We start from the raw sequence: 20,879 nt of genomic DNA, 5'->3' as shown, positions 1-20,879 counted from the left end.
TAGAAATGTTTCCTTGGATATTATACAATTTGCAAGCACAATTTGAGGAAAAAAAACAACAACAAATTGTGAACCAATATTGTACATATATATATTAGAGGTGGGCATAGATTAATTTTTTTAATCTAGATTAATCTAGATTAATTTTGAAATTAATCTAGATTAATCTAGATTAAAATGGCTCATTTGAATTCTGCCGAAGGCATTCAGAATATGTGTGCTACCCAAATAATGACTATAAAAGTAAGTCTTTGTGAACGGGTTTCTCAAGCCAGGTGGCGCATTAGACCAGGGGCTCATCTCCTGTTTCCAAAATGCATCACAAACTGCTTGAGAAAGCTGTTCTACTCATAGACTGTAAAAGGTTACTACTGTACTGTTACCGTCCATAGGCAACATTAGGTAGGCCTATGTTATTATCAACTACTATAGGCTATCAATTAGGGATGAGCGATATGGCCTAAAATCTATATTGTGATATACATTGCAGCCTCTTGCGATAACGATATACAGTATATTATAATAAAACCATTTAAGAACAGGTTACACAGACCCTGCTAAACAACTGCTAAATGTATTTTTTTTAAAGGGTATATGTAGTTTTGAGAACATATATTGTGCAAAACTGTGAGTATACAACATAATTTTGCAGATAAATAAAATTTAAGTACACTAGCTGCAGAGACTTAAGTAGGTCTAATGTTTATTATAGCTTTGAGCTTATGAAACCCCAAATATAAAGTTATAATATTGTCTAACTGATGTCTTTTCAGTTAAAAAGAAACACAACAACGATTCTTAAAATCGGGCGTAGACAGAGATTATGTGTTAACGTTACACCACTAAGATATATTGGAATGAGAATAATACGCGCGCGCTGGTATTCAGTGATATCATGTTTCGTTTTGAATTTGAGGTGGTAGAACGGATTAGTCGTGTGTTAACTTACCGAACCGTTACCTCACACACTCTGTCTATAGTTTGCTGCTGTTTGTCGGACGGCTTAAATTCGAACCAAGTCCAAATAATGGATGTTGCAGCTTTCACTTTCAGCCGTGTTTACTTAAGTAGACGACGAATATGCGTTGCAGCCGGGTTTACCTCGCGGCCGCGGGTAGATTGCGTCATCATCTCCCAACCCAATTTGGGGAATAGATTAACGGCGATATTTTTTTTATCGCGCGATAAGAGTCTCGCGTTAACGCCGATAACGGCCCACCACTAATATATATATATATATATATATATATATATATATATATATATATATATATATATATATATAGTCATTGCACTCTTTCCTGTGGCTCAGTCACAAACCTGAATGAATGGCTCATTATGTATGCGAGCCATTGTCTCCTCAGGTGTGAACCACTCTATATTCATGATGGTGTCATTGAATCATTCTCGCCCACTCGCATATTGCCTTTCCAAACAAAATGTGTCTTACAAAATTTAAATCAATGTATTGTTTTATGTGAATGATTAGGCAGGATGATTTTCAGATAATTTTGAAGAAAAAACTCTAGGCGACAAAATGCATTATTCAGAAGTCTTGTGAACACATATTTAGTATGTGTTTTGTGGCCTTATTTCAGAAACTTTCATTTTTTGTTTTTTCAATAACCATGCATAAACATTATTCTCTCAAAAATACAAACATGTACATACATGTTGCTCACATATTATAACAGGTAGCCCTGTTTGTGCTAAATAGAGTGTAATTATACATTTGCCATTAATATGTTTATAAGCAACTGAAAAAAGCACAAATGTCAGGGCATGTAAGAACATCTCAAGGACCCCAAAAACACCTCAGACCCCTGAGGGTTAATCATCCATCACAATGAGTAAAACCAAAGAATATAGTTCTGATGTGCTTCAAAAGATTGTTGAGCATCGCAAAAAAGAAAGTGGCTGTAAGAAAATATCTAAAGAATTGAAAATCCCCATTTTGACCATCAGGGCAATAATTAAGAAGTTCCAATCAACTAAAGATGTAACGAATCTGCCAGGAAGAGGACGTGTGTCTATATTGTCTTAATGCACGGTGAGGAGGAAAGTTTGAGTGGCCAAAGACTCTCCAAGGGTCACAGATGGAGAATTGCAGAGATTTCTTGAGTCTTAGGGGTCAGAGAGCCAAAAAAAAAAAAAAAAGATCAAACAACCCTTACACAACCACATGTTGTTTGGGAGGGTTTCAAGAAAAATCCTCCTCGCTCCTTCAAAAATAAACTCCAGCATATTCAGTTGTCAGACACGACTGGAACTTCAAAAGGGACTGGATTCTATGGTCAGATGAAACAAAAAAATGGCTTTTTGGCAGCAAACCCACCAGATGTGTTTGATGCAAACAGGGATAAACAGTACCCCATGCCTACGGTTAAATATACCGCTGGATCTTATATGTTGTGGGCCTATTTTTTTGCTGGAGGTCCTGGACATCTTGTTCAGATACATGGTATTATGGATTCTAGCAAATACCAACAGATAAAAAAAATCAAAACCTGACTACCTCTGCTAGAAATCTTATAATAGGCCGTGGTTGGATCTTCCATCAGGACAATGGTCCAAAACAAACAATAAAATCAACACAAAAATGGGTAACTGAGCACAAAATGAAGCTTCTGCCATGACCGTCCCAGTCCCCTAAACTAAAGGCCATTGCACACTGAGTCCGAAATTTTCATATGCGTTTTTTCGTGTTCGTCAGCCTTAAAATTCGTCATGAACAGAAACCTTGCACACTGAGTCCGATGCGTATTTATTAAACCTTTGCGAAAAAAAAACGCAAAAAATACAAAATGGATTCGTCAAGCAGTGAGGATGATTTTGTTGCCCTCTTTCTTCTTAAAAAGAGAAAAATAAAAAGAGGAAATATTGGGTCCATTCAATCCTGAGATTGCGCCGAGAGGAAGGAGAGTTTCTCCTCCTTATCAAGGAGTTGCGAAATTATCCCGAGCAATTCAAAATTTACCTCAGAATGTCAGTGGAACAGTTTGATGCTTTACTAGCGATACTGGAGCCACATATTAAAAAGAAGACCACCAATTTCCGTGAACCAATCGATCCTGAACAGAGACTGGCAGTATGTCTAGGTATGGACCCTTTTTACAGTCTGTGGTATGGACAAACACACACACACACACACACACGGCTGGCAGAAGCGCTGGGCAGACAGAACAGCTGTACAGGTTATATTTTCCGAAATTTCGATCTGATTGAAAGGGGAGGTGGCTCTGAATTGTCAAAAAAACTCTCAAAATACTGGCTGTGGATGCGAAAAACGCAGAAAATCTAACCCGATCCGAATTTTTTTATTACGGACGAAAGTTTCGTAGACAGTGTGCAAGCGTGATTGACATAACGTGAGGTCGAATTTTTTTTTTAACGTGCGAAAATTTCGGATGCGAATTTCGGACTCAGTGTGCAATGGCCTTAAACCCTATAGAAAATGAGTGGGGTGAACTGAACAGAAGAAGCACCAACATGAACTTGTGAATCTGAAGGATCTGGAGTGGTTCTGTATGGAGGAATGGTCTCTGATCTCGTCAGTTTTTATAGAAGAAAACTCAGATCTTATATCTTGGCAAAAGTCCATCAATCCATCCATCTTATTCCGATTATCCGGGGCCAGGTCGCGGGGATAGCAGTCTAAGCAGAGATGCCCAGACTTACCTCTCCCTAGACACTTCCTCTAGCTCTTCCGGGGGGGGGGCACCAAGGCGTTCCCAGGCCAGCCGGGAGACATAGTCTCTCCAGCGTGTCCTAGGTCTTCCCCGGGGTCTCCTCCCAGTGGGATGCGCCCGGAACACCTTCCCGGGAAGGCGTCTAGGAGGATTTTTCTTCACCACGACAGACCAGTACATCGACCGCATTACTGCAGAAGCTGCACCGATCCGTCTGTCAATCTCTCGTTCCATCCTTCCCTCACTCGTGAACAAAACCCAAAGATACTTAAACTCCTCCACTTGAGGCAGGAACTCTCCACCAACCTGGAGTGGGCAAGCCACCCTTTTCCGACTGAGGACCATGGTCTCGGATTTGGAGGTGCTGATTCTCATCCCAGCCGCTTCACACTCGGCTGTAACCGTCCCAGTACATGCTGAAGGTCCTGGTCTGAAGGGGCCAACACGCCTTCTCCAAATCCACAAAGCACATGTGGACTGGTTGGGCAAACTCCCATGAACCCTCCAACACCCTGGAGATGGTATAGCTGGTCCAGTGTTCCACGGCCTGGACGAAAACTGCACTGTTCCTCCTGAATCCGAGGTTCTACTATCGACCGTATTCTCCTCTCCAGTACCCTGGCATAGACTTTCCCATGGAGGCTGAGAAGTGTGATCCCCCTGTAGTTGAAACACACCTTAAAAAGAGGGACCACCACCCCGGTCTGCCATCCCAGAGGCACTGTCCCCGACCGCCACGCGATACTGCAGAGGCGTGTCAGCCAAGACAGCCCCACAACATCCAGAGACTTGAGGTACTCAGGGCGGATCTCATCCACCCCCGGTGCCTTGCCACCGAGGAGTTTCTTGACTACCTCGGTGACTTCAGCTTGGGTGATGGACGAGTCCACCTCTGAGCCCTCAGCCTCTGCTTCCTCAATGGAAGACGTGACAGGGGGATTGAGGAGATCCTCGAAGTATTCCTTCCACCGTCCAACGACATCCCCAGTTGAGGTCAACAGCTGCCCACCTCTACTGTAGACAGCGTTGGTAGGGCACTGCTTCCCTCTCCTGAGGCGCTGGACGGTTTGCCAGAATCTCTTCGAGGCCAGCCGATAGTCCTTCTCCATGGCCTCACCGAACTCCTCCCAGGCCCAAGTTTTTGCCTCCACAACCACCCGGGCTGCAGTTCGCTTGGCCTGCTGGTACCCGTCAGCTGCCTCAGGAGTCCCGCAAGCCAACCAGGCCCGATAGGACTCCTTCTTCAGCTTGACGGCATCCCTTACTTCCGGTGTCCACCACCGGGTTCGGGGATTGCCGCCTCGACAGGCACCGGAGACCTTACGGCCACAGCTCCGAGCGGCCATGGAGGTGGAGAACATGGTCCACTCGGACTCAATATCTCCAGCCTCCCTCGGGATCTGGTCGAAGCTCCGCCGGAGGTGGGAGTTGAAGATCTCTCTGACAGGAGACTTGGCCAAACATTCCCAGCAGACCCTCACAGTATGCTTGGGTCTGCCGAGTCTGTCCAGCTTCTTCCCCCGCCATCGGATCCAACTCACCACCAGCTGGTGATCAGTTGACAGCTCCGCCCCTCTCTTTACCTGAGTGTCCAAGACATATGGCCGCAGGTCAGATGAAACGACCACAAAGTCGATCATCGACCTACAGCCTATGGTGTCCTGGTGCCACGTGCACTGATGGAAACCCTTATGCTTGAACATGGTGTTCGTTATGGACAAACTGTAACTAGCACATAAGTCACCGCTCGGGTTCAGATTAGGGGGGCCGTACCTCCCAATCACGCCCCTCCAGGTGTCACTGTCGTTGCCCACATGGGCGTTGAAGTCCCCCAGTAGAACGACGGAAGAAGGCCGGCACACACGACAGTTAAAGACCTATCCCCGACCCGTAGGCGCAGGGAAACGACCCTCTCGTTCACCGGGGTGAACTCCAACACATGGTGGCTGAGCTGGGGGGCTATAAGCAAACCCACATCAGCCCGCCGCCGCCTCTCACCATGGGCAACTCCAGAGTGGTGAAGAGTCCATCCTCTCTCAAGGAGTGTGGTTCCAGAGCCCAAGCCGTGCGTAGAGGTGATCCCGACTATCTCTAGTCGGAACCTCTCAACCTCATGCACAATCTCAGGCTCCTTCCCCGCCAGCGAGGTGACATTCTACGTTCCTAGAGCTAGTTTCCGTGTCCAGGGATCGGGTTGTCCACTGCCCTTACAGTCATTCCTGCGGGTGGTGAGCCCACGGGAAGGCGGCCCCACGTCGCTCCTTCGGGCTGAGCCCGGCCGGACCCTGTGGGGGGAGGCCCGGCCACCAGACGCTCGCATACGAGCCCCAACCCGGGGCTGCACCATACCAGGCAACGTCATGGTCCTCGATTTAATTTGTCTCATAAGTCTGACCCGTCGCCTAGGACCTGTTTGTCTTGGGAGACCCTACCAGGGGCATATAGCCCCGGACAACATAGCTCCTAGGGTCATTCGGGTACTCAAACCCCTTCACCACGTTAAGGTGGCAGTTCAAGGAGGGGTTCAATTAATTAACTTCAATGAGAGGTTCGATTTTTGCAATTTTTTTGAATGAAAGATCAAAAGGCAGATTTATTTTTTACAAACATTTTTGATCATATTTACCAGGGGTGCCATTAATTCTGACCACAACTGTATGTATTGTATTGTTAATACATTCACACACTGTAAAAGCTGTTGGTCTGTTACTCCGTTAATGACACAATTACATCAATATCAGTGTGTCTGATGCTTTACCCTCTTCATTCTGATTTAAGGTCAAATCTTCTATCCAGACCAGTTAAAAACAAAACTGTGTACAAGCTTGTGATTCAACCACAAGACTTAAATGAAAGCATGAATCCTGGTTTCAGGTAAAATGTAGGACTTGTTGTTGTTGTTGTTTAATTTTAGGTGCTAAAATTCACATCACACATCACTCAAACACATGATTAATGATTAAAACATTTCAGAAACCTAATGATGTTCTGTGTCCCATAAATAGTTTTGTAATTTATGGCTATTTACTTCTCTGACTTGTGTAATAATGTGGTATTTTAATCTTACAGCACTGCCTCTAAACCTGCTGAAGTCCTCAATACATTGAGATCAAATCTGAGACAGAAGTTTGAGTGTTTGTATGAGGGAATATCAAAGCAGGGAAACCCAACACTCCTGAATGAGATCTACACAGAGCTCTACATCACAGAGAGTGGAAGTGGAGAGATCAATAATGAGCATGAGGTGAGACAGATTGAGACACAGTCCAGGAGAGCAGAAACAGAGGACACACCGATTAAATGCAGTGACATCTTTAGACCTTTACCTGGACAAGACAAACCCATCAGAACTGTGCTGACAAAGGGAGTCGCTGGCATTGGGAAAACAGTCTCTGTGCAGAAGCTCATCCTGGACTGGGCTGAAGGGAAAGAGAATCAGGACGTCCAGCTCATATTTCCACTTGCTTTCAGAGAGCTCAACTTGATGAAGGACAAAACACTCAGTCTTTCAGATCTTCTTCATGTCTTTTTCCCTGAAACAAAAGAAATGGAAATATTCAGTGATGAGTATAAAGTGTTGTTCATCTTTGATGGTCTGGATGAGTGTCGTCTGACTCTGGATTTTCAGAGCGATGTGAGGTTGTGTGCTGTGACTGAATCAGCCTCAGTGGACGAGCTGCTGACGAACCTCATTGTGGGGAATCTGCTTCCCTCTGCTCTCATCTGGATCACCTCTAGACCAGCAGCAGCGGATCTCGTCCCCTCTGAGTGTGTCCATCGAGTGACAGAGGTACGAGGCTTCAGTGACACACAGAAGGAGGAATACTTCAGGAAGAGAATCAGTGATCAGAGTCTGGCCGACAGGATCATCTCACACCTGAAGTCCTCAAGGAGCCTCTTTATTATGTGCCACATCCCAGTGTTTTGCTGGATCTCAGCCACTGTTCTAGAGGAGATGTTCAGTGAAGCAGAGAGAGGAGAGATTCCCAAGACTCTCACTCAAATGTACACGCACTTCCTGCTCATTCAGACCAACATCAAATATGAAAAGGACTATGAGAAGAAAGTGAATGATGAAGACATGATTGTCAAACTGGGGAAACTGGCTTATCGGCAGCTTGTGAAAGGCAACCTGATCTTCTACGAGGAAGACCTGGGCGAGTGTGGCATTGATGAGGCAGAAGCATCAGTTTACTCAGGATTGTGCACTCAGATCTTCAGAGAGGAGTTGGGCTTGTGTCAGGGGAAAGTCTTCTGCTTTGTTCATCTGAGCATTCAGGAACATCTAGCAGCTCTATATGTGCATCTCTCCTTTATCAACAATAACATCAATGTGTTTGACCAGATTACCAAACCAACTAATGGAGACACAGTTTCCCTATCTGATATCCATCAGATAGCTGTGGATGAGGCTTTACACAGTAAAATTGGGCATCTGGACCTTTTCCTTCGTTTCCTTCTGGGTCTGTCAGTGAAGTCTAATCAGAGTCTCTTACAAGAGCTAAAGACACAGACAGCAAACAGCTCTCACAACAATAAGAGAACAGTTGACTATATTAAAGAAAAGATCAATGAGAATCTCTCTCCAGATAAATACATCAATCTGTTTCACTGTCTGAATGAACTGGGTGATCTTTCTCTAGTGAAAAAAGCTGAACCTCAAATGAGCCGTGGAGGATTACGTGCTGTGAAACTCTCCTCGTCTCAGTGGTCAGCTTTAGTGTTTGTGTTGTTGTCCTCAGAGCAGACACTGCAGGAGTTTCACCTGCACAGATTAACTGGAGACAGAGATGATCGGTAAGTAACACTTAGTGCAATCATTACAGTCTAAAACATTATGAACAAAGAGAAGCTAAGAGATCAGAGTTGTTTAAATCAGGAGACACAGATTGATTTCTGGGATATTGTACATAATTTGCGTGTGTTTCTCAAACCGTGGCTGCGTCCTTGTAAGACTGCATATCTCGACTGCCATGTCATCAAGCGCCTCTGAAGGCCGTCTCAGTTTGAAAGATGTTTTGAAGACAGACTTCATTTTGCGTCTTTAATTCAGCTTATTTTGCAGGATGCATTAAGTTGTTCCTTCGTGTTCTTCAATCTCCCACAATCCTTTGCACACATTCTAATTAATGTAAAAGAACTGATGGAAAACGAGTCTGCACTGAGTTTATCTGAGTTCATTATGAAATGTAAGACACAGATAATGTATTCGGAGGTGAAGGCATACATGTTATCTTTTTTTCCTGTGTAAATTAATCACTGAACACTAAACTGACAATAATGTAAGACACTGGGAGACACAGACGGCTGTCATTCACTGTATTGCATTAATAAAAAAGCCAGTTAAAGCAGCACTCAGTAGCTTTGGGATTTCTTCGCTGTATTCTCGCTTTTTGCTCGCAGGTTTCTCTCTAGAGCTCCCCCCACAGCTTCGGAATAGATATTTGACAACACTGTTGTAAAAACTCGTTGGCGATTCTCAGACACCAGAGGCTATAGATCAACGACATCAAAGCAGATGGAACATTCTTTAAAACGTCTTCTTCATTCGGGTTCAGACAGCGTGAGGGAGCGCAATAATGACAGCATTTTAGCAGATTTATTTTGGCCATAAAGCAATTGTTTACATCGCGAGACCTGATATCACGCGAGACTTCCTGACGCGGCGGCCGGCGGCCCGCCGGCTCAAAGTTGCAAGTGCGTATTTTCCGCTCACGGGCACCAGGGGGGTGCGAAACGACCACCATTCAACCCGAAATAAGTAATATAACCATTCCAATGACTCCGAAGCTGTTCAGTTAAGGTAAAAAAAAATACTTAGTTCACCTTTAATATAAAGATATTTAATAGGAAGTATTTTTCCTAAATGAAGTTTTAATCGTATTTTTGTGGCATGACTGTGTGTGACGTAGCCATTCACACTTACTAGAGCGTCTTATGCCTGGCTCACACTACAGGAGTTTTAGGCCGATTTATGCCCGATTTCCCCCTCCCGAGAATCAGAGAAAAAATCTTGTCGAGGACTTTGATCGGTTCCAATGTTCGGCGCAGATTATCTGGTAATGTGAGGCGTTCACAGATCGAATCTTGCACCTCCCGATCTGCTCTCACACAAATCGGCCTCGCCCTGATCATATCAAACATGTTTGATTTAAGATTTTAAATCGGGATGAGCAAGTCTGTGATTACGTCAGTGCTGTCAAAATAGCCAGGAAACAAGTAGGGCTGTCGTGCTGAAGGAATTTCCCTAGAGATAATTTTGAGTGACTTAACTCGATATGCGTTTTTATCTCCATTTATTTATTGCTAAATAAATAAGTGTTACGCTTTGGTCAGCAGGCACAAAGATGAGTATGTTCAGTAATTAAACCGAAACTAAAAAGCGTGTTAAAACGAAGTGGATTAAAATGAAGACACAACACGTCAAAATAAGGGTCGGGGGTCCACATAATATAATAAACACAATAAACCTGACAATGAGCTTGTTAGACCATTGTTATATAACAGTTAATTCCTTGAATCTCACTTTACGAGAGGCTTTCTGCTGATATTTCACCAGTATTGACATTGAAAGTCTCTGCGCATTAGAGACTGTCACTCATTAAACTGTTCATTCAACGGAAATGTAAAAATGCGGATGCATTCACAGATAGGTGCTAGATGTAATGAAACAAGCTGTTAATTATTTTAATATTTAATTTAAACTTTGAGCTCCACTTTACAAGACTCAGCTGAGCAGGACAACGCTGAAGCTGACGCGTCACTCCATGATCAATGCCGGCATTGATTTATTGTATTAACCAGCGCTGACGCCATTCATGAGACATATCCTTAAAAGGATGATTTTTGAAAGATTTCGCTTTCCTTGGTCAGGGCTACCTTTTCACCAATTGAGTAGGTGCACGTGGCCGCCATTTTGTATTTCGGATCAGCGAGTGTGCGCTTAGACACTTCCGCTTTCGCATTACGCCCGGTGCAGGGAGCCGGAGAAAGCCGAAAATTATCTTTTAAAGTTGTTTATAGAATCAATTATTACTTAAAATACTACTCAGATCCATATTACTATCACACGAGCCATTAGCAATTAAATTAACGGATGCATAGTCAGATTAATGAATGAAATAACTGTTCACGAACAGAAGATTGTATTTGACTCATACGCATACGCAATGACAGTTATGCCTACTGTAAATATAGAGTTACAACTACGATTAGAGTTGTTTGCATAAAATGCACCATGAACATTCACACGTTTGCCCTGTGACAGGCTACAATTTATATCCATAAATACTATTTTCTCAATTCTGCATGCATTTTTACTTATTTTAGCTCATCAATATTATCATCACATATTTTACATTTACATTTTTTTTACTGTAGGTAGCCTACCATAAACAATTTAATATAGGTAAGTTTTTTACACTGTATGTGTTGCTTATAAACACCAGACATATTATTATTATTATTATTATTATATGAAATAGATCTTTACTCATCTCACTTGCACAAAATAAATGCGCCTAATAGAAAGCATATAAACGCACAGGTGAAATACACTGAAAATTATATGCATTTAAAAATTTGGTCGGGTTGAAGTTATCCCTCCGGATCTTCTGTATCCACTTACCGCAGCGTCAACGGGGAATGCATGAAAGCTGACTTCTCTGAGTCTGTTGTAACGTGACGAAATGGTACAAAACGGCACACAACGATGAAGTGCTGTCACTGTCTGAACGGCAAGTCATTTCTTGAATACTCATTGTGAAAAAAATATCTCTGTGGTAATGGAACTCGGTCGCTGTTGTCTCTCGCTCTCGCTTTCAGATCACCGTTAGTTTTCACTGGAAGTACTGGCCCACACACTCAAGTTCGAACAACGGTCGCCGTGCACGGAGCGAATTGTAGCCATAGACAGTGATTGTAGCCTATCACAGGACAAACGTGTGAATGTTCATGGTGCATTTTATGCAAACAACTCTAATCGTAGTTGTAACTCTATATTTACAGTAGGCATAACTGTCATTGCGTATGCATATGAGTCAAATACAATCTTCTGTTCGTGAACAGTTATTTCATTCATTAATCTGACTATGCATCGGTGTATTTAATTGCCATTGGCTCGTGTGATAGTAATATGGATCTTAGTAGTATTTTAAGTGATAATTGATTCTATAAACAACTATAAAAGATCAATTTCGGCTTTCTCCGGCTCACTACACTGGGCGTAATGCGAAACCGGAAGTGTCTAAGTGCATACTCGCTGATCCGAAATACAAAATGGCGGCCACGTGCACCTAGTCCATATGACTTGGTATGAAGGCACACCCGTCGTTTTGGGCGGCCAGGGGGCTGGGCCTGCCCCCAAAAATGCTTGTTTTTTTGTGCTATTTGTTAAAATGTTATAATGTTATTTTTTCTCCATTTAGGCTATGTTGATTATGAAAAGTGAACAGCACGTGTAAGATATGATGTGCAATGTATCGGGAGACATAGAGTGGATCAGACATGATTTTGACCACTTCATTAATTTTGTTTTGTAGAAAGCCTTTCTTTAAAGTGAATTTCATTTTGTATAAATTGTTTCTTAATTTATGTCATTTTGTTATCAACCAATTGCCTGGATTTAATAAATAGCAAATATAGCAGACAATAATCATGCAACATGACATGGAGGCGCCTGCGCTATCACTTGCATTGCTCGTGAACTGGAGCGTAGCCTATCTCATCATAAATTAACCGAAACTCAGTGTATGCCTCACAGACATGATAAATACATCGAATCTTGAAATGTCTTTAAACGAAACAATTCAAAACGAAAAGAAATAGGCTACTCTCTGATTTATGTAATCCATGTGCATTTCTCTCGATAGGCGCTTTTACGGATATGGCATCGTCAACTTCATCTTTGCAGCCGAGAGAAAACACTAGTTTATTAATAAAATCAATGCATGTGTCACCGGATTTACAAATGCACATCTAGCTTGTTGCACACACACATATTATGTCGAAATAACGAGATATTATGTTGAAATAACATTATTAGCCTAATAATAATAAATCTTTAATCAATATTTGATTGAATGCTGAATGTTGTGCTTGGTCAATTTAATAAAATTAATACTTTAATTGTGACAATTGAAATAATTAAATATTAAATATTAAGTGGCCAATTTTTGTACTAGTATTTATATAGGCTATATATCTAGCTCCCCCCTCAGCACCTGCGTTAAAAAAAAAATCTGGCACCGCCCCTGGTTATAACGGCCCACGTATTAAAAAATGGTCGGGTTTAAATAGGGCTCGGGCTCATAATTAAAGTTATGTTAATGTGTTGTGTTGTGTCGGGCCGGGCCGGGCTCGGACACAACGTGCATGGGCTCGGGTAGGGTCGGGCTTGATATTTTGGGCCCGATCCAAGCTCTTAACTCAAAGTACTGGTAGGTTCAAAGTGCTCAAGTGCAGAGGTTCACTCTGTGCGTGTGTATGTGCGTGCGTGTGTGTGTGTGTGTCATGGCAATGCATATCCCATATGTTTCCATGCTTTTCCACTTCAGATCTGCTGCGTGAGATCACGTGAGGCGTGAGGCCAGATTTCAAAATCGGTTAGGATTTTAAAAACTCCTGTAGTGTGAGCCAGGCATTAATCTAGTGTTTAATGCTGAGGATTCGAGCCTACATTTACATTTACATTTAGTCATTTAGCAGACGCTTTCGTCCAAAGCGACTTACAAATTAGGACTAAATTAAGCGAGTCATCGTGAAGAGGCAAAAAACAACGCAAGGAGTGCTTCAAAATACGAAGTTCGGGCATTGTTCTGAGTAGCATAAGATATAGGTTAAAATAGAGGTTAAGTGATCACGGAAGAGATGGGTTTTCAGCTGTCTTTTGAATGTTGTCAGGGATTCTGCATTCCGGATGAGGGTGGGGAGAGCATTCCACCAGCATGGATCCGTGAATGAGAATGTTCTGGAAAGTGATTTTGTGGCTCTCTGTGATGGAACCACGAGCCATCGCTCATTGACTGATCGTAGGCTTCTGGTAGGGATGTAGACTCGTAGGAGTGAGTGAAAGTAGGAGGGAGCTGAGCCTGTGATAGATCTGTAAGCAAGCGCCAATGCCTTGAACTTGATGCGAGCAGTGAGTGATAGCCAACGCAGAGAGATGAACAGAGGAGTGACGTGCCTTTTTGGCTGGTTGAAGACAAGATGAGCTGCAGCATTCTGAATAATTTGTAGAGGTTTAGTTGCACATGATGGAAGTCCAGCCAGAAGAGCATTGCAGTAGTCAAGCCTAGAAATTACCAGGGCCTAGATGAGAAGTTGTGTTGCATGCTCAGTTAGCTAAGGCCTGATCTTCCTGATGTTGTGCAGTGCAAACCTGCATGATCGAGCTGTCTTTGAGTCTACAAGCCTCAGATGGACTGTGTAACTTAATTTACAGTTGAGTGCGCAAGCCTGTCAAAGTAAACTCATTTGAGCGTTTTGTGCGCACCGTCTGCACCGTCACAAAAATTGGGCTGCAAGCGGATCCTTCTGATGATGAGAATCACGTCACGCGGATGGCAAAGTAAACTTGATAAAACAATGAATCGCCTTGATGCCGTTCCTGGTGGCGTTGAGCTCTTCACAGTGGCGTAGCGGATGGGCACACAGGGCAAATTACATTACTGTTGTTATTATTATTAGGCTACTTTTATCATTAATATTACAGTTAATTTGCCCTGCAATCATTTCATAGTGCATCACCGCATAACTGACGTGCTGTGAAGATAAAAGATTAGATTAGGTTTCTCATTTCAACTTGTTGAACACAAAACACTTCTTGATTCATGAAAATACAAATTTTTTCACTAGGGGCCACAAGAGAAGTATTAAGAAAATAAATTAGATTAATGTCTCATCATCATTTTTCTTTTACACCAGTTGCTTGCAAAATGGACAATGATTCACATTTTCTGCACATAATTTCCTGTGACAATAAAACTAAGTAAATTATTAAATAAACAAGTAGGTAAATAAACAAGTAACAATCAGACAAAGTCGTGTGCTTAATTTCTAAGAATAATTTGCTGATGCAGGTAAAAAAAATTTTTTTTTCTTGCCCCGCCCCCAACTCGGGAGTTCAATGTCGCCATGGTGATAACCATAGCAACGGACAGGACAAAAAAATCAGAAAATAGTGTCAAAATTGGGTTGTGTAAATGCAGACTAATAGACCTGCCACAGCAACATTTACAAGAAAAAGAAAAAAACAAATCTGTGATGGCTAAATACGAGCCTTCTACAGTTATAGATACTAAAACAACTTTTTCACATGTCCTTTATAAAGCAATGTTTAATTAAAACCATTATTTGAGGGTAAATAGGACGGTATAATGTATTATTTACTTATGATATTAATTATCATTATTATCATTACTGTTAGCATTAATAATTAACTTATTTATTTATTTATTAATTTATTTTATTTTATTTTCAATTAGTGTCACACAGAACACTGCAGATGAAGTTCTCCAGAAGCTGATGCCTGTGGTTACAGCAACTAGCTCAGCTGAGTAAGTAACACTGAGAACAATCATCATTGTCAAAACATTATAACATTTCTTACTAAAACATTATAAATTAATGGTTTAACAAAAAATATGTATATAAACATTTATATTTAATGTATGTAATGTGTTAAATGTATACCATTTTATGAGTTTTATATAATCTTTCTCCCTCACATCAAGACATAATAACGTCCTGGTTGCGTATACAACCCACCGTTCCCTGATGGAGGGAACGGAGGACGTGGTTGTAGACTGAATGGGATCATGCTAGTGAGCCTGTCATCTTCGAGCATGTTAGAACAAGCCAATGAAATTGGCGGGCGTGATTCTCATCACACACTCCGCCCCTGCGGCACTGGTATAAATACGGAAGTGGATGCACGCACTAGTTGCTTTACCCTGAGGAGTCGAGAGTAACTCAGAGTCAGCAGTGGTTCAGCTATAGTGGCTAAGGGACTACGTCCTCCGTTCTCTCCTTCAAGACTTTCCCTTTCAGTCGAGAAAGTCAGACGAAGTCGACTGAATGGGATATTATTATGGAAAGCGCCACTAGAGCTGCCACCTTCCAGTGCCTGGACGAAAGCCTTCTAAGCCCCCGCAACTTTGAGGCGGTGAAGGGCAATGCTTAGGCCAGGGAAGTAAACTGCTGTTTCACAGGACCACTGGGAAAGGAAGGGACGCTGCGGAAACCACATCCTACCCGAAGGGATGTGATATGTGCAGAATACACATATGGTCTGGACAGATGACCGGGCAGTACAACATATGGAATATCACTGGGATGACTCCAGCCTATAACAGGGAGGAGGATCAACCAACAGTGACGGCAGAGTAGACTCTGCCGAGGGAAGACACGGGCTTGCCGCAGGGAGCTGTACCGTAGAAGAATACACATATGGGATCGCCGTAGGGATCACAACATATGGACCCAGCCTAACACATGTTCCACCAGTGCATACGAGTGATAGGCCTGGCTTCGGACGTCCGTTGCCGAAGGGTACAGAATGAAATACTAACTCTGTTAGTGTTTGCTCATTTTTTTTAGGAGCATCTCTGCTCCACACCTAGGTATTCAATTCAATTCAATTCAAATTTATTTGTATAGCGCTTTTCACAATACACATTGTTTCAAAGCAGCTTTACAGAAAGTGCATTTCAGAAATGTACATAGAAAAATAAAGTTAGTTAATCATGTATTAATTTAGGGCATAACATCGCTGGCGTTGAGTCATCTCTTCACAGGCGTCGAGTCATCTCTTCACAGGCGTCGAGTCGTCTCTTCACGGGTGTTGGGGCATCTGAAGTCTCCATGAGAGGCTGGATAAAAACTAGCGTCCCGAGATAACAACAGAAAAGCAGATGGGAAATAATTAGCATAGCTGCTGTTCATAATATTAATGGATTTGATCCGATTTAACTGTAGTATAAAAGGTAATCATGTGAATGCTTGGCTAAAGAGAGGCGTCTTTAATCTAGTTTTAAACTGGGACAGCGAGTCTGAGCCTCGAACAATATCAGGTAGGCCATTCCAGAGTTTAGGAGCTAAATGTGAAAACGCCCTCCCTCCTTTAGTGGACTTAGCTATCCTAGGAATGACCAGAAGCATCGAATTTAGTGATCTTAAAGAGCGCGATGGATTGTAGGGCGATAGAAGATCCGTTAAATACACTGGAGCTAAACCATTTAGGGCTTTATAGGTCAGTAGCAATACTTTGTAATTGATACAGAACTTAATAGGTAACCAGTGTAGAGATGATAAAATTGGTGTTATATGATCATATTTTCTGATCATATTATGAAATATGATTTTCGAAAGACAAGTTGCAGTCTAATATAACACCCAGGTCTTTTACTGTAGTGGATAAAGTAACAGGACATCCTTCTAAATTAAAGTTGTATTGCAAGAGGTTTTGTGGGCAGTTATTTGGACCAATAAGTAATACCTCCATTTTATCTGAATTTAATAGCAGAAAATTACACGTCATCCAGTATTTTATATCTGTAACACACTCTGTCAATTTAGATAATTTAGCGTTTTCATCTGGTCGTGATGGAATATATAATTGAGTGTCATCAGCATAACAATGGAAGTTAATTCCATGTTTTCTTATAATATTACCAAGTGGCAGCATATATGTTGAGAATAGCAAAGGGCCTAACACAGATCCTTGCGGCACTCCATAGTTTACTGACGTTATCTTCGATTTTTCCCCCATTTAAAAAGACAAAATGGTAACGGTCTGATAGGTACGATCTAAACCAGTTTAATGCCTGTCCCTGAACACCAGTGTAATTTTGTAGTCGATCTAGGATTATTTTATGATCTATAGTGTCGAACGCAGCGCTAAGATTGAGTAAAGCTAGTATTGAGATACAGCCTTGGTCAGAAGCTAGAAGTAAATAATTTGTCATTTTAACGAGCGCAGTTTCTGTGCTATGATGCGGCCTGAATCCTGACTGAAATTTTTCATAGATATCATTTTCTTGCAAGAAATGGTATGATGAATATGGTCTGGACAGAACTAGGCTAAAACTCAGAGGAGAACAAGCTTTTGCTGTTGCAGCTCCAAAACTATGGAATGTATTGACACTACACATCAGACAAGCCTCCTCACTGTTTAATTTTAAATCTCTGCTTAAAACCCATCTTTTTACTCTGGCTTTTAACACCAGGTAATCGTGATTGATGTGAATTAAATGTGTTGTGTGGGCAGTGCACTTTATTTATTTATTTGATTTGATTTGACTTTACTTATTTCATTTTATGTTGTTTTATCTTATTTTATTACTTTTATCTTATTGTGTTTATCTTATTTTATTACTTTTATACTACTGTGTCTTTTATTGTTGTGGTGTACAGCACTTTGGAAACCTTGTGTTTGTTTAAATTGTGCTATATAAATAAAGTGGATTGGATTGGATTGAATATCACTGAGCCTGGGCGGAAGCCGAGCGAAATAAATCGCAAGCCGAGTCTGAAGGTGCCGAATAGGGCCAGGCTGGGCATCGGTTGGGAAGCGTTTTAAACTTCCACAAAACTGGACCAGGGGCCAGGGACCACAGACGTACCCGAGGTCGGGCAGCGAGGTGAAGTACAGGGATCTGGCTCAAGAGGCCCGCAGGCGGCCCGAAGCGGGATCTGAGTGTGCAGTGCAATACTTACATGACTCCACTAGGTGGCAGGGGATACGTGAGAAGGCGGATGGCTAGGTCCTCGAACAGCACCCAGTTGCCAGCTGGCGAACAAAAAGGGGCTGAAGGGTGTAAGGCTTTGCAGGGTGAATATGTGGTTACCGCTGGCTCCATTTTTCAGGGATCCAGCGGCGGAACAGACACAAACACATAAAAGAAAAAAGACTTAACCTGGCCCTCCACCGGGTGGCCCTCCATCTCCTAGAGCAATTCTCCAACCCTGGGCAGTCCGCTCAGGTCAGCATTTCCGCTGTCGCTTGCCACCTGTCTTGGCAGCGCCTGGAGCGGATGGGGCGTCCCTTCTGCGTCCAGCTGCACGCTAAGACCTGGGTGGAGGCTGCTGTGGTGGTCCAGCGGGAGCGGCTGAAAACGAGCGCCCTCGGCAATGAGCAAGTGGAGAATCTGCTGCCACCGACCGGGTGGAGGCAGCAGCAGGCCGTCAGGGCAGGATGTGCCGGATGGCCTCTGTCTGCTTCTGGGCGACAGAGAAGTGCTGGACAAAGTTTCCACCGCATCGCTGAATAACCCAACCTGGGAAATGAGAGAGTCCAGTAATCGAACCTTGTCTGCTTCTCTCATATCTGCCAGGTTAAGCCAGAGATGGCACTTCTGGACCACAAGGGTGGATATTGGCAGACTGATTGCGCGAGCTGCAATTTTCGTACCGTGGAGGGCAAGGTTGGTTGCAGTGCGGAGCTCACCCATGAGCTCCTGGTCTGGGCTACCCTTGTGCATGTTCATGAGTGCCTGGATCTGGTGGACCTGAAGCAATGTCATGGCACGCAGAGAAGAAGCATCTTGCCCACAGACTTTGTAAGCCCTGCCCGTCAGACCAGACGAAAACTTACAGGCTTTAGAGGGGAGACGAGGATTCCCCTTCCATGAGGTAGTGGTCGCTGGACACAGCTGCATCGCAACAGACCGCTCCACTGGAGGGATCACCTCATAACCCTTAGCTGCTCCTCCATCAAGGGTAGTGAGGGGGAAGGAGCTACTCGGGTGATTTCTGGCAGAGAAAGGTGCCATCCATGCATTTGTCAAGAATGGCACCAGAGAGGCGGACTGAGAACCAGGCCGGCCTGCTCCGAGAAACCAATCATCCAACCGAGACGGCTCAGGACACGGTGGTTCGTTCCACTCGAGCCCTACCGCTTCATCTCTGGATCCGACTCAGGCAACGCTGGTCTCCCAGAGGGAGGCAGCACAGCCCAGTCGTCATCTCCAGAGCCCAGCACCCCCTCCGATGCTGTGATAGACATCCTGTCTTCTGGAGGGGCCCCGAATGAAACGGCTGGTCTGTCTACCACGGAGGGACCAGCGCTCATTGGGGAGCTCCACCGGCGTGGCGTAAGAGAGGAGGGAGGGATCCACGGGGCTTTGCCGAGCGGATTACCCCTCACTGTAATCCTCAGGTCACCCAGCCCAGACTTCACTCCAGGCCTTCTCTGGGAAGGTAGCCCAGAAGAATCTCTAGATCAGGGCCTGGGGATCGGGACTGCTCCTTCTCGAGCGAAGGCGATTCTCGAAAATGGGACCCGTCACCAGTGCTGGAGCACACAGGGAATGACCGCGGCAAAATTTCTTTCAGCGAACTGAAACCAGTGAAGCACTCACTTTTCCGCCCTCAACCAACCGACAACACACAAACAAACAGAGAAATTTGTTGCTGTTTGAACAGCAGTTGAGAGCTCAAAGCTTGCGACCACCGCTGCACTGCGCTGTAGAAATCACCAACACTGGGAGCGTCTTTTCCAAAAGAACACAAACGCACTCACTCGTTGAATATAACGATTCTCTTCAGAGACACCATACGAATGTCTCCGAAGCAAAAATCAACTAGTGCATACATCCACTTCTGTATTTATACCCGCGCCACGGGGGCGGAGTGTGTTATGCGAATCACGCATGCCAATTTCATTGGCTTGTTCTAACATTCTCAAAGATGACAGGCTCCCTAGCGTGATCCCTTTCAGTCGACGTTGACTACATCTGACGTTTTCGACTGAAAGGGAACTTAGAATAACAGTTAAACATACTGATATATTGAATTAATTGTTTTAAAAAAGAGATATTGCACAAATTATAGACACACTTAAAAAAAGCAAAGATTTCTGTTTTGATCTGAGAGAGTAAAGAGTGTGTCATTGTTCTCTACAGGTTGAGTGAGTGTGGTATCACAGATGAAGGTTGTGCTGCTCTGGCTTCAGCTCTGAGATCAAACCCCTCACAGCTGAGAACACTGAATCTGTCATATAATTATCTAGGAGACTTAGGAGTGAAGCTGTTCTCTGCTGGACTGGCGAATCCTCACTGTAAACTGGAGATACTGAGGTAAGATCATCTTTACCATAAAGAATAACTTGTTTCTAATGAATATTTGTATATTGACAGCATTATGTTTTTTTTTTTTTTATGTGTATGTTTATGTCATGTTTATCTGAATATA

General features: G+C 43.2%; 1 protein-coding gene across 1 annotated transcript in view; it reads left to right on the top strand.

Annotated features, from left to right (window-relative positions):
- Positions 1-6,546: 6,546 nt before the first annotated feature.
- Positions 6,547-20,879, top strand: part of LOC308704532 (uncharacterized protein) — a gene marked incomplete at both ends in the record, with an annotated part of 100,013 nt that continues 85,680 nt past the window's right edge. Inside the window, 7 exons of the mRNA XM_081388902.1 lie at positions 6,547-6,563; positions 6,759-8,486; positions 16,287-16,309; positions 18,555-18,871; positions 19,022-19,259; positions 19,476-19,977; positions 20,591-20,764. Coding sequence (XP_081245028.1) covers positions 6,547-6,563; positions 6,759-8,486; positions 16,287-16,309; positions 18,555-18,871; positions 19,022-19,259; positions 19,476-19,977; positions 20,591-20,764 — 2,999 coding nt within the window. The remainder of the gene's footprint in view (positions 6,564-6,758; positions 8,487-16,286; positions 16,310-18,554; positions 18,872-19,021; positions 19,260-19,475; positions 19,978-20,590; positions 20,765-20,879) is intronic.

Source organism: Scardinius erythrophthalmus, assembly GCF_964197995.2.
Source record: "Scardinius erythrophthalmus genome assembly, chromosome: 16".
NCBI classification, from domain to species: domain Eukaryota; kingdom Metazoa; phylum Chordata; class Actinopteri; order Cypriniformes; family Leuciscidae; genus Scardinius; species Scardinius erythrophthalmus.
Note: the sequence above shows the minus strand (reverse complement) of the source record. Positions and strands in the feature narration are given on the sequence as shown.